At 35.2% G+C, this 18635-nt stretch overlaps 1 protein-coding gene across 1 annotated transcript in view; it reads right to left on the bottom strand.

Moving 5' to 3' along the window:
- The window catches only part of TTC6 (tetratricopeptide repeat domain 6), a gene marked incomplete at both ends in the record, with an annotated part of 184150 nt that overhangs the window by 55867 nt on the left and 109648 nt on the right, over window positions 1-18635 (bottom strand). The window contains 4 exons of the mRNA XM_080707135.1: window positions 1054-1174; window positions 4408-4577; window positions 13789-13925; window positions 16124-16296. Coding sequence (XP_080563261.1) covers window positions 1054-1174; window positions 4408-4577; window positions 13789-13925; window positions 16124-16296 — 601 coding nt within the window. The remainder of the gene's footprint in view (window positions 1-1053; window positions 1175-4407; window positions 4578-13788; window positions 13926-16123; window positions 16297-18635) is intronic.

Genomic DNA, 18635 nt, shown 5'->3' with positions numbered 1-18635 from the left:
CCTAAATTCTTAGAAATATTTACTCTTTCTGGGTTATCTTTAGTTACAGGCTTAATTTTCCTCAATTCAATAGACTTTGCTTCAGTAACAGTGAGAAATGAAATTCTACAGTTCAGTGATGGGGGGGGATCTTCTCCACATTGGTATTTACACAGCTGCTTTTCCATATAAAATAAATGTTGTTTTTCTTTCTTAGAACCAAGCAGTGTCCAACAGAAAAATGAGCTTAGACACTGCCTTGCTCAATGTCTCTATTTCAAAAGGAAGAAACTACATCTCCAGGGTCCCAACCTCACAAAAACCCTGACCCCTTGCCTAGACGCCACCCACTTCTGAATCTTTGCACCTGAAAGTCTTTTCTTCTCCCCCGGCTCAAAAAATGTCCAACAGAAAATGAATATGGTCATGAAGGAGCCATGTTTCATGATATTTCTGACCCAAAATCAAAGCTTACCTTAGATAGCTAAGTAAACAATCTGCTAGTTGGCATGCTCTTTTTGACAATCTCAGTTTTAATGAATGCTTCATTGGAATGAAGGGAAATTATTTAATTAAATTCTGTATCTTATAGCTGACTTCCTGGTCTAAATGTTATGGCTTTTTCTTTGGCTTTACTAAACGAAATGAAGTCAGGAGTTTGAAATAGAGAATTCCCTTCCCTTGAGTTGTATTTTGTGCATAACAGTGATATATGAAGCAGAATATTTTGTCATTATTTTAAAACTTAGTGACAAATTTTTAGCAACTTAACTTCAAAAATCTCTAGCCTGGGTATACTCAGTCCTTCCTAATAACTTACTGGTTTATTTTTCATGGACTTACTTCAGTCCTCTCAAACCCAATTATTCTCTAAAATTTTCGAAGGCCCCTGAGACAAACAGGCATTATTTTAGCAGTAATCTTAGTTTTAGTGGTATTATAATTGTAAAATGACTTTATAATTGTCTAATTTTCTAGTAAGTTATCAGTTACAAGGAGAAAATCGTTTTTCTTTCATTTTAGATTTTTTGTAATTTTATGCAATAATGAAATCAGTATGAAAAGGAACCGTACCTTTCTAGCTCAATGACAGTTTCAAAGTCACAAATTGCCAGCAACCAAAGTTTTAGATTCACATAGACTATGCCCCGATGTAGAAAACAGTTGAGATTCTCATAGCCATCATTTATGAGAGCTTAAAAATAAACGTGTATTTTTCATTCAGGTTCTGAACAGCCACATCTGAATTATATTGTAGTCTACATGATACCTATTGTTTATTATTTATTTAACATTATATAAAATAAAACGCTTCTATGATAAGTGTGCTTATTTGATGAGTAAAAAATAGTATAGTATGTAAATACATATTTGTTTTGTTAGTGACAAGGTGACTGTTATAACTCACAAATTCATTACAGCTGGAAAAAATCTAGTATAGTTCACTCACTTTACAGGTGGGATTAAGGTCAAAATAGGCAAAAACATCGACCAGGGTCATAATGCAAGTCTATAACAAAGAGGTGCCTGAAATATCATTCCAGGCAGCAGGATGCCACTGCCCTTAATGGCCTGTTATCACAAAGACATCATTTCTGATAAGAACTCCTATAGGCTCTTGGCAGGGACTGCAAATTAGTGCAACTGCTATGGAGATCAGTATGGAGGTTTCTCAAAAGAGTAGACTATATGATACAGCTATCCCATTCCTCAGTATCTTTCCAGAAGAAGTAAATTCAGAATATGACAGTGATACCTGCATACCCATATTTCTAGAAGCACAATTCACCATAGTCAAATCATGGAACCAACCTAGGTGCCTGTCAACAGATGAATGGATAATGAAAATGGTTAAATATCCACAAGAGAATTTCACTCAGCCACAAAGAAAAACAAAATTAGGTCACTCACAGGAAAATGGATAGAACTAGAGAATATTACGCTAAGTGAGATCACCCAATCTCAGAAAGTCAAGGGTCAAGTCAAAGGTAATGGACTGGATATTAAAAAGGAAACAAAAAGACCTTTAGAAAATTGAGAAAAGAGACCAATAGAATAGTGGAAAGGAATAGTTAGCTAGAGGGAGGAGTAATGGGGGGAAGAACTTATGAAGGGAACAGTTCAAACAATGCTATAGCGCTCCATGAAGATACCACTACCAATCTCGCTAATATGTAGGTAGCGAGGGGTAGGTAGCAGAGTGGGATCTGAAGAGAAACACACCAAGATCTCTGTGTTTGTATGCTTGTAGCACTTTGAATCTCAATATGATGTATGATTAGAATGCACCAGTAAATGTATTTTTCCTAAAAAAAGACATTATTTCTGGCCAAAGAACAGAGTCAGGTACTAATCCAGATCAGAATTTATGGCAGAAGTCAGGCTTACTCATAAACCAGGATAGGGAGCTGCAAAGAGTTTCTTGAAGACAAGCAGAATTTGGAATGGAGGCAGGTGATTTGATTATGCACATCCCCCAGAGCAGGTAAATGTGAAAAGGAACCTCACCTCAGTGTTCTAGGTGTGTGACTCTCGTTGGTAAGCAGCTAAGATCACATCTCATGGCTCTTATTTACTGATACCCCTTCACCTCCAAAAACACGCTAGTGAACTATATGTGTTTTCACAAGATTTGATACCTATCTTCTAAGCTTCTCAAGCCCCTTCTGATTTAGAAAGACAGTTTTGCCACAAATATTTAGAGTCTAGGGACAAAAATATTCTCAGTACTGGATGTAGGTAAGTATAACAGTGATTTTATGGGGTAAGTAAATGAGCACTTGAAGGCATTCTGGCTGTTCAGTTAACAATATGATTGGCTACCAAGGAAATCAATGGTTGTGATGTTGGTGATTGTTCTAAAATATGAAAAAAATTCTTCTTATGGAAAAAAATGGTGTTAATTAATCTCTTTATGCTTTGGTTTTTCTCATCAGAAAATTTGTATGATTATAGCAACTACCTCATACCATTTTATAATACTGAGATATTTCATATGTAAAGCTTGAAACAGTACATAGAAAGTAATAAAATGCCCAATTAATGTAAGATGGTATTATTAGCTTAGAAAATATCCTGAGGGTCCTTTTGGATTGTGGATGATAAAATTCCCTAGGTCAGCCTATAGGAAAGAATTGAAGCCAAAATTCAGCTGGTCTATTCTGGACAATTAAATAATAGATAATTTGAATTATTGTGATGGTCTAAAGTAGGGGACGGAGTCTAAAGATCCCAAAACTTGGAAAAGAGAAAAATATGAGGGAAATGCTTTTAGAAAAAGAACAAAGAGAAAATGATTTAGCCAGATGGTAAACAGACAGGCCTAACAGTGCCAGGTTTACCTTGCTTGTGCTGCATTTATCCCCTAGACCCTAAAACATTCAGCAAAGCATAGAGAACGTTAGCCGTGAGAAATGAGTGGATGAGCATGGATAAAAAATCAGCCATGAGCAGGAACTACATTCCAGGATAGTGGGAGAGTTGAACAGGACTCTGGCATGTTTTCCCAAGAATTCCATTAAGATGTATGACAATGCACCAATAAAAAGAAAAGAAATAGAGGAAAAGAGTTGGACTCAACCTACAGGAGATACTGGAGTTATTTTATTTGAATATCATTAGGAAGGGTGACTTCAGAAGGCCAATGGCCTTCCCTGTGGGAGTCTGGCTGTCTCTTGACTTCTAGATGAAGAGAATCTAGGGTGATGGGATTCTAGAACTCTGCACCCAGGTGAGCATAGCCATGTTCGGAACTCTGGGCCCTGGTGGTCTTGTAGATCAGGATGGGCCCACTCATTCAATTGGAGACTGTTTACTGGTCCCTTACTCAAGGTCAAGAATTGTGCAGCACACATACATAAAGCAGAAATTCACTGATTGAAATAAAGTAGAAATAAAGTAGAAATGGTGATCTTTTAGCTGTTAACATCTTCAGCTATTGAGAATTTTCAAAGCCTATTTTAATTTAAGGGTCAAAAACTTTGACAAATTTATGAGTTAAAGCTTGGTGTAGAATACAAATCACCTACAACTTGCTAAAATTTAATGCAATTTTAGCAAGCTGACTAAGAAATAGAAGGGTGTTTCCAGGAAAAATCTCCAGAACTCAATTTATACAAAGAGATTTCTTTGATACGATAATCTCTCTTTTCCAAAACTACACACACACACACACACACACACACACACACACACACACACACTAAAAGGATATATAAGAACACTTGTAGCTCAACCACTCTGGATTTATAGTCAGATATATGTAAAACAGTACACATATAAAGCATATTTAGATATAAAAGTATAAGTTTTAGTACATGATATTATACATATTACATTAGTGATACCACATCAGTCTCCTCTTCTATCAAACTGAGATGCTAAACATCACATCAGATTATTTTGTATGTGCAGTTGGAAGCAAAGTACCTGAAGTGCTATAATCCTGTAGTGCTCTCAAAGGGTTAGTCTTTCTAAATATGCAACCTCGATAATAAAAGGCTAACCAATTATTAGGGTCTAAATGAATAGCAGCAGAGAAGTCTTGAGTTGCTTCTTTATAAAAGTTCCTTTTAAAATATGCTCTCCCTCGGTATGTCCTAGAAAAAGAAAAACAATTCATTTTAACATGTATGACAAAAATATACTCTTTTTGCCAGTCGTAGCAGTGCACGCTTGTAATCCCTGCACTTGGGAGGATCTCACTGGCTTCAGAGACCCTGTTTCCAAATAAAATATAAAATAGGTCTGGGAGTGTAGCCCGGAGGAGGTAGAAGGGTTCCATCCCCAGTACCACCAAAACTATATATATATATATAATCTCCAAACGTTTTTCCTTTAAAAATCCCACAGTTATTAGTCTACTCTGGTTGTCTATTTCTTGAATCGAAGGGGCAATACTTTCAGAAAAGGATTGAATTGATTGGTAAAGAATACGGAGGTTAATTCAAGGTATTGTAATATTAGTTTCTTAATCTTAAAGAACTCAGCCTTACCCCCTTAGCAATAGAAGGCCATTGAAATTAAGTTTTTTGAGGCAAGAAACCCTTATTATGTGATAATCATTACTTATGTTAGTCTTTTACCTATCTCTAAATTGTATTGTTTGCCTTTATTGTTAATTTTTAGGATTTCTAGTTGGAATATTATTATACCTTCAGATAAAACATTTGGAAATATTTTATCCCATTCTATTAGTAACTTTTAACTCTGTTTACATTGTCTTTGGATACACAATATATTTTTTTTATTTTTTAGGGAGTTTGTATACTCTTCTGTTGCCTGTGCCATTGAAATCATATCTAAGAAATCACTGCCAATTTCAATGTTGTGAGGTTTTATGACCCAGATTTTCTCCTAAAAGTTTATAGTCTTAAGATTTATATTTGGAAAGATACCCAGGAGTGGTATAGCTGGATCATATGGTGGATCTATTCCCACCTTTCTTAGGAATCTCCACACAGATCTCCATAGTGGTTGAACTAGTTTGCATTCCCACCAACAGTGTAAAAGAGTTCCTCTTTCCCCACATCCTCGCCAGCATTTGTTGTTATTTGATTTCTTTATGCTTGCCACTCTGACTGGGGTTAGATGGAATCTCAGTGTAGTTTTGATTTGCATCTCCATCTTTCCAAAGGAGTTGAATTCAGAGAACTACAGCAACATATGCATACCCATGTTCATAGCAGCACAATTTGTAATAGCCAAAATATGGAACCAACCCAGATCACCATCAACAGATGAATGGATAGCAAAACTATGGGAAATACACACAATGGAATTCTATTCAGCCATAAAGAAGAACAAAATTATATCATTTGAAAGAAGATGGAAAGCCCTGGAGAACATTATGTTAAGTGAGATCAGCCAAGCACAGAAGAAGAAGATACATATGTTTCCTCTAATATGCCCAAACTAGGAAACACAAAGAATACCAGAGGGCCTCCAGATATTGAAGGGGAAATACTAGCTAAGTTTGGATGGTAAGATAGGAGAGGAGGAAGGCCGGTCTCGATTAATAAGGGTCTACACTTGAACATGTGTAAAATTATGAATAAGACATGGTTAACCTGGACAACCATTGCTGGGGGAGGGGGAGGGAATATGTGGGTGGGGGGGAGGGCACCAAATATAGTGTAAATGTATACTATTTATGTTCAATAAAAAAATTGTTATAAAAAAAAGATTTATATTTAGGTCTTTTATCTATTTTGAGTTAATATTTGTATATGGGATTAGGTAAGGGTCCAATTTTATTCTTTTCCACGTAATTATTATTTTTCAACAATATTTAGTTAAAAGATTATTATTTCCACCACCAAATGTTCGTGGAAACCTTGTCAAAAATAACTTGACAATATAGGGAAGAGTTTAGCTCTAGGCTTGTATTTAGCTCCAATGGTTTATATATCTGCCTTTAGAACAGTACTATACTGTTTCAATTATTGTAGCTTTATATGGTTTGAAATCAGAAAATATATATCTTCTAGCTTTGTTCTTTTTCAAGATCGTTTTGGGTATCTAGAGTCCATATTCCATATTAGGATAGATTTTTTTTCTGAAAAATAAATATATAAATATATGATAGTTTCACCAAAAAAAAAATAGAAAAAAAATATTCTCTGGTAAGAAAGAAAGTAAAAAGAAATATTGAAATGTTATCTTTAAGTCATCAAAAGCTTGGTATCAGACAAATGAAACTGTTATGTGAGATTATCATTTTTAATTTTGGATAAATTGCTATAATACTAGATGTCAACCACTAAGCCAAGCATGGGAGGGAGAGATGGGGAGAGAATGGGGTGGGGATCGGGTGGGGGCTGACTGGGCGTTGTGTGCATGTATGTCTACAAAAGTTTGTATCCCACTATGATGTATGAATACAGTGCACCAATAAAAAATTAAAAAAAAATAAATGTCAGTGTGTTTGAAGAATTGACTTAATGATTTGATACGACTTAAAGAGTATTACAGGAGGTTTATGGTATAAGAATTTAAACTGGGAATCATATATATAAACCAAATAGGTTTGATAATTGTTATTTAAACATCATTGGGAATATTATTTAGCAATGAGTAATAATTTAAAATAAGTATAAAGCTTTCATTTATTGGAAAATAAAAACTCACCATTCCTTATTTCAAAAGTTAATACAAAACTGAAGTAATCAAAACAGTACAATGCTGGCATAAACATAGATATACAAGTCAATGAACTAGAATTGAGCATTCAAAATTAAACCAACCGACAAAAATGCAGAGAATTTAACACGGAGAAAGATTAGCCTCTTCAACAAATGGTGCTAAAACAAGTAAATATTCACATGCAGAAGAATGAGGTTAGATCCTAACCTCATGAAATACACAGAAATTAACTTAAAATGCACCAAAGAACTATATGTAGAAAGCAAAACAAAAACTTTTAGAACAAAACCTAGGGGTAAATCTTCATGACCTCAGTTTTGACAGCACGTTTAAAAGGCAAACAATGAAAGAAAAAAAAGTAAAAGTTGGACTTCAGCAAAATTTAAAATTTTCATCTATCAAAAACAGTATCAAGAAAATAAAAAGACAGCCCACCACCACTATGGAGCTAAGTGTGGAGGCTTCTCAGAAAACTGAGAATGGAACTACCAGAGGACAAGCTGTACCACTTCTTTATTTATTCTGGCTTCTTTCCAAAGGAGAGTGATGCATGCATGTACTCATTTATAGCAGCACAATTCACCAAATCATGGGACCAGTCTAGGTTTCCATTAACAAAGGAATGGATTACAAAACTGTGGTATATACACACAATGGAATTTTACTCTACCATAAATAAAAACAAAATTATGTCATTTTCAGAAAAATGGATGGAACTAGAGAATATTAAGCTAAGTGAGTTCAGCCAGTCTCAGAAAGTTAAGGGTCTTGTGTTTTCTCTCATATATGGAAGATAGAGAAAACTTGGGAAATAAAAGGTATTTCAGATAAATGAGGAAAGATACCAGTAGAATAGTAGAAGAGGATTCTGGAGGGAGGTAAGGAGGGAAGGATACTTGGGAAATGAAACAGTTCAAACAATGCTATGTCTATATATGAAGTTATCGATACCAATTTCAATAATATGTATAGGGAGAGAGAGGAGCCAGGTAGGATCTGAAGGGAAACACACCAGGTACTGTGTGCATGTGCTTGTATCACTCTGAGCCTGTGTTATATAATTATGATGCACCAATAAAAGTATATTTTTAAAAGCCTACCAAATGGAAATTTTATTTGCAAATCATATATCTGAGGTTTTTGTTTTTCATTTGGTTTTTATAATGCTGGGAACTTAATCCAGGGCCTCACACATGCTAGGCTAGCATTTCACCCCTAAACTCCATCCTCAGTCACTACAAATCATATATTTGATTATCCAGTATATATAAGAACTCTTATAATTCAGCAACAAAAAAAATATTTTTTGTGGTACTGGGGGTGGAACCCAGAGGCTTTTCTACCTCCAGGCTATACTCCCAGACCCATTTTATATTTTATTTAGAAACAGGGTCTCACTAAGTTGCTGAGAGCCTCACTAAGTAGCTGAGGTTGGCTTCAAACCTATGCGATCCTCCTGTCTCAGCTTAACATAATTAAGAGTTAGTAAAATGCAAACCAAACACACAATAAGATATCAGTTTGAACCTACTAAGATGACTATACTCATAAAAATGAAACACGAGTGCTGGTAAAAAATGTGGAGAAATTAGAACCTTGTACATTATTGTTAAAAATCTAAACCAGTGCAGTCACCTGAAAAACAATTTGGTGGCTCCTCAAAACGTTAAACATAATCTACCATATGTCCTAGAATTTTCACTGCTAAGTAACACCCAAAATAATTAAAAACTAGTAGTCAAAAATTTGTACATTTGTCTTCATAGCAGTATTATCCACAATAGCTAAAAGGTAGAAAAAATTCAAATGTCCATCAGCTGATGAATGGATAAACAAAATGTGATATATCCAGGTAAAAAGGTGCATGAATCAGCACTAAATCTTGAAAACACCATGTTAAAATGAAAAAAAGTTAGGAATAAAAGGTCATGTATTCTATGATTCTGTTTACATTAAATATATAGAATAGGCAAGTCCATAAAAACACAAAGCAGATTAATGGTTTTCAGAAGCTAGATGAAGAGGGTTCTGAGGGTTATTGGAATTTCCTTTGGGGGAAATTAAAATTTCCTGAATTAGATACTGGTGAAAGGTATACCACATTAGGACTGTACTAAAAGCCACTGAAATACAATTCACTTTAAGTGGTGGTGATACTGTTGCTTTTATGTTAGGTGAATTTCATATGAATTTTTAAAACAGTTTGATCCAGGCATGGCAGAGCATGCCTGTAATCCCAATGACTTATGAGGCAGAGGCAGGAGGATTGCAAGTTTGAGGTCAACTTAACTAAACAAGATCCTGTCTTAAAATAAAAAAAAGAGCTAGACTGTTTCTCAGTTGTAGAGCACCCTTGAGTTCAATCTCTAGTGCCATAAAAAGGAAAAAAAAAAGTTTGGATATAAAAATTTAATAATTTCAGAGTCAAAATTAGCATTGCTTGAAGATAATGGGTTTAGCTACATGAGTATCAACCAAAGAAAAATGTCAGCACTAATAAGAGAGTTGCTTAAGATGGCCAATTAGAATTCAATATTCACGCCGGGTGTGGTGGCGTACGCTTGTCATCCCAGCATTCCGGAGGCTGAGACCAGAGAATCGCAGTTCGCGAACATCCTCAGCTACTTAGTGAGGCCCTCTGCAACTTAGTGAGACCCGGTTTCAAAATAAAGAATAAAAAAAAAAAAAAAATAGGGCAGGGGGTGTAGCTCGGAGGTCAAATGCCCCTGGGATCCAATCCCAGACCTGCAAAATAAAAAAGAATTCAATATTCAAAAAAGGCATTACTCCCCTAGATACTAGCAATAAAAATCCCATTCGTACAAGAAAGGACATTTTTTAAAAACTCTGGCTATAACTTACCCTAATATATACAAGACTTACACGAAGAAAACTACTAAAGTTTATTATGCATCTATAAATATTTGATTAAAATATTTTAAATGTTTTAGTACTTTTAACAAAATGACTCTAAAGTTTATCTTGAGGATAGAGAAAAGTAAGTAGACCAGGTAAAAATATTGACAGAAACAAATAAAAACTATGAAGGTGATTTCCTAAAAGTATAATTAAATAAATATATGAATACAAAAATAGAAATATGGTTTAATGGAAAATAAAAACATATCACCATATATGTGTGCAGTTAATATGAAAAGTTAGTATTTTAAATAAATGATGAATTATTCAAGAAACAGTTCTAAGATCATTGGTTATCTATGTAAAAAAAGGTTAACCCTGCCTCATAAAAATATATCAAAACAACATCTACATGGATTGAAATTTAAAATTTTAGAAGTTAAATGGCAAAACAAATAATTGTGGATAAAGTGTTAATCTGATCTCAAAATGGAGACTGGTTTTCTAAACTTACAAACAAATAAAAAGTCAATAGAAAAAGATTGATAAATTTGATTGCATAAATTTTTAAATGTTATATATATATATATATATATATATATATATATTTTTTTTTTTTTTGGGGGGTGGTACTGGGGTTCCTGGAAGCCCTTCTATCTCCGGGCTACACTCCCAGACCTATTTTTACATTTTCATTTTTGGAAACAGGGTCTCCTAAGCCAGCACGCGCGGCTGGCTTCGAACCTGCACGATCCTCCTGTCTCCGCCTCCCAAGCGCGGGGATTAAAAGCGTGCGCCACCACGCCTGGCAAATGTTCTATATTTTAAAAGTCTCATGTTTTATATTTTATTAATAACATTTCAAGAAGTATAAGGCAGTATCACATTGTAGTTTTAGTTTACATTTCCCTGATGATTGTGAGGTTGAGGTGTTTTCATACATCTGCTGGCCATTTATATATCTTCTTTTGAGAAATGTGTATTTTGATCTTTTTTTATCCAGTGGTGTGTATGTGTGTGTGTGTGTGTATGTGTGTGTGTGCATGCATGTGTGTGTGTGTGTATTACTGAAGATGGAACACAGGGGCATTCTATCTTCAAGCTGCATCCTCAGCCCTATTTTTTATTCTTTATTTTGAAACAGGATCTTACTAAATTGCAGAGGGCCTCACTAAGCAGTTGAGACTGGCCGTGAACCCATGATCCTCCCAGGCTGATGTGTCAGCCTCCCAAATGCTGGAATTACAAGCGTGCACCACCACACCTGGCTTTTATCCATCTTTCAATCAGTTTATTTTCTTGCTATTGAGTTGAACTCCTTACATATTTTGAATATTAGCCCCTTATGAGACATGTTTTGCAAATATTTTCTCCGAATGTGTAGTATGCATAGTTCAGCCTTAATAAAGAAGGAAGTGCTGTCATTTGGGACAACATGGATGAACCTGCAGGACATTATCCTAAGTGAAACAAGCCAGGTGCAGAAAGACAAACACTGCATGATCTTACTTTTATGTGGAATCTAAAAACGGCAAACCCATAGAAGTACAGAGTAGAATGATGGCTGCAGAGGCTGCAGCAGTAGGATCCATGGGGAAAGGAGAGATGCTGATCAAAGGGTACGAAGTTTCAGTGAGAGGAGAAATAAGTTTGTAGTGATCTAGCTCACTCCATGGTGACTACAGATAATAATTATGTTGGTATATCGCAAAATTGCTAAGAGACTAGATCTTCAATGCTTTTACCACAAATAAATAAGCATGTGAGGTGATGGATGTGTTAATAATTTGATCTGATCATTCCAAATGAATACATATGTCATAAAATTGCATTGTTCTCATAAATGCATGTAAGTACTATTTGAAAATTGAGAATAAAATGTTAAAGAAACAGCACAAAATTTTAATAAGGCATGACAAATATGATCTCTAAACTTAAAAAATATATAGATAATCCTTTACAAAGAAAATACTGAAAAAAGATCAGTACATATATTTTTGGCTCAGCCCTACAGAAATTCAAATTAATATAACTGTGAAAAATCAACTTAATTTATCAGACTGAAATTTAAAATGATTATAGGGGTAGAATACTCAGGGTAAGAAAAAACTTCCTTATATAACATTAAAAAGCATGAGCTTTAAAGAAAAAAGCTGATAAATCAAATTGTATTACATTTGCAAACTCTTTGTTTACTGAAAGAGAATATTTAAGGAATACAATGACAATCAAGAATGTAGAAGAAAATATTCACCGTAAATATAACCAACAAAAGCCCATATCAAAAACATGCAAGAACTTATAGAAATTAATAAGAACAGATAAGCCAAGAGACATGAATGACAAAAGAAGAAATTCAAATGGTTAATAAATACATGAAAATGCACAATTATGTTATTAATGAGGAAAATTAAAATTCATTGGGTGATGTGTGCATGTATGCCTCCACCAACTTGTACCCTATTAAGATGTATGACTACAATGCACCAATAAAAAATTTAAAAAAGAAAGTGGGAATTCAAATGTTTCCGCAGAGTAAGGCATTAAAACCCATAAAAGATATCAAAATGTAGCACTATAAATTTCATTATCATGTATAAATGCATGCGCCAACAAAAAAAAATTTAAATAAAAAAAAAGTCCAGCAGGATCATACTACATGCCTACAAGGGTGGCTAGAGTTTGAATGTCATATAGCAAGGCTGAGTGCCATGTGGACCCACACACACTGCTGGCAGCATTCTCATTTCGGAAAATCAGTTGAGCCCCAAAGTGGCACACTTGCAGACCCTATGGAGTAGAATGGTTATATCCAACACAGAGGTGTACATGTGTATGCCAAGTGATTTGCAAGAATGTTCAAAGGAACAATATTCATAGTCTTTAAGAACTCAAAACACTTAAACATCCATCAACAGTAAGATGGATAAGTAAACTATAACATATGAAGCTAGAGCCTCGTAAAATAGTGCATAATATTCAGCAAAAGAAGCCAGACATGAAAGAGTACTTACCGAATGATTCCATTTATATAATAATGTTCAAAATGTAGGTAGGTAACACTTGTGTGGTGCAACTATAAGTAACTACAAAGAAGTGATTAAAATATAAGTCAGGACATTGTTTACCTTCTGGGGGAGGCAAAGGCACAAGGTTTCCAGAGTGCTGGAAATGTTTCTTGACCTACTGATGGGTATGGGGGTATTATTTACATGGTGGTAAGGGATTAATCCATACCTCGCTATTTCAAACCTGATGCAAGCTTTACTTTGCTATAAATATGGCTCACAATTAAAAGTCACAAGTGAAAAGATAAGTAGGCCTGACTATAACAGGCCTACTTTGTCTTAAAAACAAAGCTTAAATTAAAAGGAAAACAAAACAGTGGGAACTATTTATGCATAATAAGGCTAGAAGGACAAAATTTAATATACGAGATCCAGTAAGATGGTACAGAAATAAATATATATGAACCATTCTTTATACTTAGTGGATACAAAGAATATGTATGAGAAAGAACTCTAAGAGAGAAAACTGTGGGTGGTGGGTTATTCTTTAGAAATTTATAATGTAACTAGTATTTAGGAAATGCAAATGAAGGAACTCAGTTGTCATCGATGCCTATTAAACTGCCCTCTACCACAAGGGTGTAGGTAAGACTTTAACATACTGGTGGCAGTGAGAATCAATTCACTGTTTTTATAGGTCAGTCAGGTGTATTTCAGGTAATATTCTTTTCTGAAAATGTACTTCCAAAAATAATAATTTCAAATATACATATATATATATAGCTAAAATTATTCTTACCTTGCTTGAGAATTTTCATGATCTATAGCTAACAAAGCTGTAAAATCCTGTATGGCTGCAATCCAGTTTTCATTTTCATAGTAAAACAACCCACGTTTCAATAATGCATCTGTTCTTTGGGGGTTATAAAAAATACACTACAAGGGCATGAGAATGTGTACAAACATGTCACATAGTAAAAAAAAAATAAGTATATAGTCAGCAACTTCAGATTACATAAAAGAAGAACAATTTAAGATGCCAAATTTTCAGTTTTTATTTAAAGACCATCTTAATATATCCATCTCTCATTAAATAATTGAGAGGCAATATTTTCTGAGGGATAGAAGAAACACCATATACAAGAAACCAAGGTTTATGCTTACAGAAATTTTTACTGATAAAAACTCATAATTGACTTGTTAAACTAGAATGAGGCTATGTTGGATCTCTTACAGCATTTTATCCCAGTTAAAGATGAAACATTAAATTACATCAATGCTGATTCAACAAAATCAATTATAGATTAATCCAACCCCTAAAATTAGAATAAGAAATGAACTCGTGGTAGCATGGTTCATTCACTTCCACTTGACATACAAAAAAATAGTGATAAGACTAAATCATTGCATGCTCAGTTGTAAAGCTCTTCATCTGTTGGTACTGGGAAAGAACTAAAGCCAAAAGAGCTTACCAAGTATGTTTTAAAATAAAACACAAAAGATTTGAAACTTGTTTAACCTCATGATGCTGTAATTTTAAACTCTTTGTGCCAGACAGAGGAACAGAATGGATAACCTAATAATTTCAAAATCAAAGGTCATATGTTTTCTCTCCTATCTGGAAGCTAAAGAGAAAATAGAAACAAACAAACAAAAAAAAACTTCAGATAAATGAGAAGAGAGACCAGTAGAATGGTAGAAAGGAAAGGAAAGAGGGAGATGAGGAGGAAAAAAAGAGTAATAAGAAGGGTGTGTGCAGGTAAAAGTTATCACTAACCATCTCTCACACGCACGAGGAGGGAGGAACAGAAGCAGGGTAGGATGTGGAAGTAAATACAAGTGGTGTGTACATGTATTCTGTATCACATTGAACCTCACTAGGATGTATAACTACAGTGCACCAATAAAAATATTTTTAAAAAGAAACTAGGGGAGAAAGTTGCTGGTCACTTATAAATCAGAAGTTATGAAATTTATCATATTCTCCTCAAGCTGGAGAGGTCTAGTCAGAGGCTACGCTATCATGGATGGATGAAAAAACAGGGCAGTTGGAAACATGGAAAGTTAAATTACTTAAATAATTTCTTCTAAATTCTCAATTGTTCTAAATCCTTCTCAATAAGGATTTGGAGGTAAAAGTCGGGAGGTCAGAGTTGCTTATTTTTCTGTGGTCAGGGGAATGTTTTGCCTCAACACTGGCCTCCGAGTATGGTTCAACTGAAATTTCACTTCCTCAGGGTTAACCGGACATCTTCTAGCCATATAGAAATACTTTCCCACCATCCTCATTTCCTTCACAGCACCCATCATTTGTTAATGTGTATTTATGTGTATATTTATATTCTATGTATAAGCAGAAAACATGTCTATGTATTCATCAACATTTGTACACTACTTTATGCAGTGCCTCACTCTATAAATATTTTTGAGTGAATGACTGATTGAATTAGTGAATGAAGCAGTGGGTACAGCTTTTGAGAGCGAGTAAGTTCCCTGCTGACGAGAATCAGCTATAAGGTAGAAATAATTTTATCTTCTGTTGTCTAAAGGTAAAAACCAAATGTCAAAGACTTCTTTAGCCACTCTTTCATATGTGTGTGTGTGTGTGTGTGTGTGTGTGTTGTGTGTGTGTGTGTGTGTGTGTGTGTGTGTGTGTTACTGGGGATTGAACTCAGAAGTATTCTACTTTTGAGCTATACCTCCTATCCCTGTTTATTTTACTTATTTTTTTAAACAATGTCTCACTAAGTTAATGAGGGACTTACCAAGCTTCTGAGACTGATCACAAACCTGTGATCCTCCTGTCTCAGCCTCCCAAGTACTGGGATTACCACCATACTTGGCTTAACCAATGTTTCTGTAGCTCAAGTGGAGAAATCTAGACAAGGTGAGCACCTTCTGGGTTGTCCCAGGAAGTCCCAGTCAATTCTTTGATGTGGTTCTATTTATTCACCAATAATTTTTGAAAATCACTGAAGTAACATTAATATCAATAGCAGTAGTGAAAGTTCTAGCTCCCAACCTCTATGAAATTAACTTTATGTGAAATATATAAAAAGATTTTCAAGAGCTTGCTATGAGAACATCAAGATCTAAAATATATAAATAGCAGCATGATATGTGATAAAGCTTACTTTAGAGAAGTCATCAATGGCCAATACTTTGTTGTTTTTATCATACATCTCTCCCCTCCTGAAATAAATATCAGCATCTGTGGGCCTACATTTGATTGCCTGGGTGTAGTTTAGAATTGCCAAAGTAGTGTCTCCTTTCTTCCTGAAAATTTCTGCCTTTGACAAATATGCCTCTAAAGATTAGAAGGTACAATTTAGTGTTACAGTCTTTCCATTAACTATGAAATTTTAAAACATTACTCTTTCTCCCTCCCCAAATATGTAATTTTAAAGTAATTTTCTCTGTTATACTTTCTTAACCATTTCACTTAGTATTTTAAAATTTCAATAATGTCAAATATATTTTCTGAGGCAAAATGAATGCTCATTTGTAGTTAAAAGTACTTTCAATGAAGTGACAAAAATTACAATACATATTATCTTTTTGTACATCTAAAATGTCTCAAGCTTTTTTTTTTTCTTTTTCTGAGATAGTCTCACCAAATTGCTGAGCCTGGCCATGAACAGGTGATCCTCCTGTCTCTGCTTCCCAAGTACTGGGGCTATAATTACAGGCATATGCCTCCCTGCCCAGCTTCATACTCTTTTGATGGTCTGTTTTATTTAGCATTTCATCATCGTGACCAAAATACCCAATAAGAATAACTTAGAGGAGGAAAGGTTTATTTGGGTTCATAGTTTCAGAGGTCAGTCCATGATTGGTCAGATCCAAGACAGAAATATCATGGAGGAAGAGATAGATAGATTAGATAGATAGATACATATGATAGATAAATAGATGGCAGGTAACTGATAGATAATAGATAAGAAGGAAAAGGAAGAGGAGCAGGAGGCAGAGGGGGAGGGGAGAGGAAGAGGAGGAGGAAAGAGAGGAGAGGGGAGGGGAGACAGATATAAGTCCTCGGTGACCTACCTTCTTCAGTCGCATCCTATCTGCCTACAGTTGCCACCTAGTCAGTTCACTCAAATTATTAGACCATCAGTGAATATATACACTGGTAATAATAAAGTTCTGATTCAATGATTTCACCTCTGCACATTTCTGTACTGCCTATACATGAGCTTTTATGGGGGGACATTCCTTATCTAAACAATAACATGATCATAGTAAAAAAATGGATTTTGATAGTACAAAATTTATAATTTTGAAGCAGAGATTAATACAGGTTAGAAAAAAATTTACTAAGCTCATATTATGTCCTGAGTCTGTGTTGTGGGTGTGGGTGGATACAATGATGAAGATGACACTTTCATGTTCCTAGGATGCTCCATGTTGAGTGATATGAGTTGCTGAAATGGTGGTACATAGAGGAGAGGCATGATTTCATTCATCCAAGAAGTGCCAGAAAGACTACTATTCAAATTCTGAGATTTGTGAGTCCCTTTTTTTTTTTTTTTTTTTTTTTTGGTACTGGGAATTGAACTCAGTGGCATCCTATCTCCAAGCTACATCCCCAGCCCTTTTATTTTTTGTTTTGAAACAAGGTCTCACTAAGTTGCAGAGGGCCTCGCTAAGTAGCTGAGGCTGGTTGAGAACCTGCAATCCTCCTCTTTTAGCCTCCCAAGTACTGGATTACAAAAATGGGCCAATACACCCAGCCTTCGTGAATCACTTCTAAAACTAAAACTGTTAAATTCATCTTCTTGTGAGATGAGCAGTAAGAAATATATTTACTTAATGTCTATCATGAACATGAACATTTCAAACCATGATGAGTATTCTGAAAATAACATAGGACTATTTGAACCCTGCATTTACAATATTACAAGTGAAGAATTTAGCCTGGTGTGATGGTAGTCACACCTCTAATTCCAGTACTTGGGAGGCTGAGACAGGAGGATCACACGTTTGTTTTTTTGTTTTTTGTTTTGTTTTGTTTTATTTTGTTTGGTGGTACTGGGGTTCCTGGAAGCCCTTCTACCTCCGGGCTACACTCCCAGACCTATTTTATACTTTTTTATTTTTGGAAACAGGGTCTCTTAGCCAACGCAGCTGACTTCGAACCTGCGCGATCCTCCTGTCTCTGCCTCCCAAGCGCGGGGATTACAAGCGTGCGCCACCACGCCCGGGTGTTTTTTTTGTTTTTTTGTTTTTTGGTGGTACTGGGGTTCCTGGAAGCCCTTCTACCTCCGGGCTACACTTCCAGACCTATTTTTACATTTTTATTTGGAAACAGAGTCTCCTAAGACAGCGTGCATGGCTGGCTTCGAACCTGCGCGATCCTCCTGTTTCTGCCTCACAAGCGCGGGGATTACAAGCGTGCGCCACCACGCCCGGCCTTGGATCACACGTTTTAAGGACAACCTTTGCAACTAGTGAGACTCTCAACAACCTGACTCTTAACAACCTGGCAAGAGACCCTTTTTCAAAACAAAAACTAAAAAGGGCTGGGGGTATACCTCAGAGGTAGAATGCCCCTGGGTTCAATCCTCAGTACCAATAAATAAATAAATAAATAAATAAATAAATAAATAAATAAATAAATAAAGTGCTATGTTCATGTGGGTCACT

The sequence above is a fragment of the Muscardinus avellanarius genome, assembly GCF_963383645.1.
Source record: "Muscardinus avellanarius genome assembly, chromosome: 12".
Classification (NCBI taxonomy): Eukaryota; Metazoa; Chordata; class Mammalia; order Rodentia; family Gliridae; genus Muscardinus; species Muscardinus avellanarius.
This window is presented reverse-complemented; position numbering and strand designations above follow the sequence as displayed.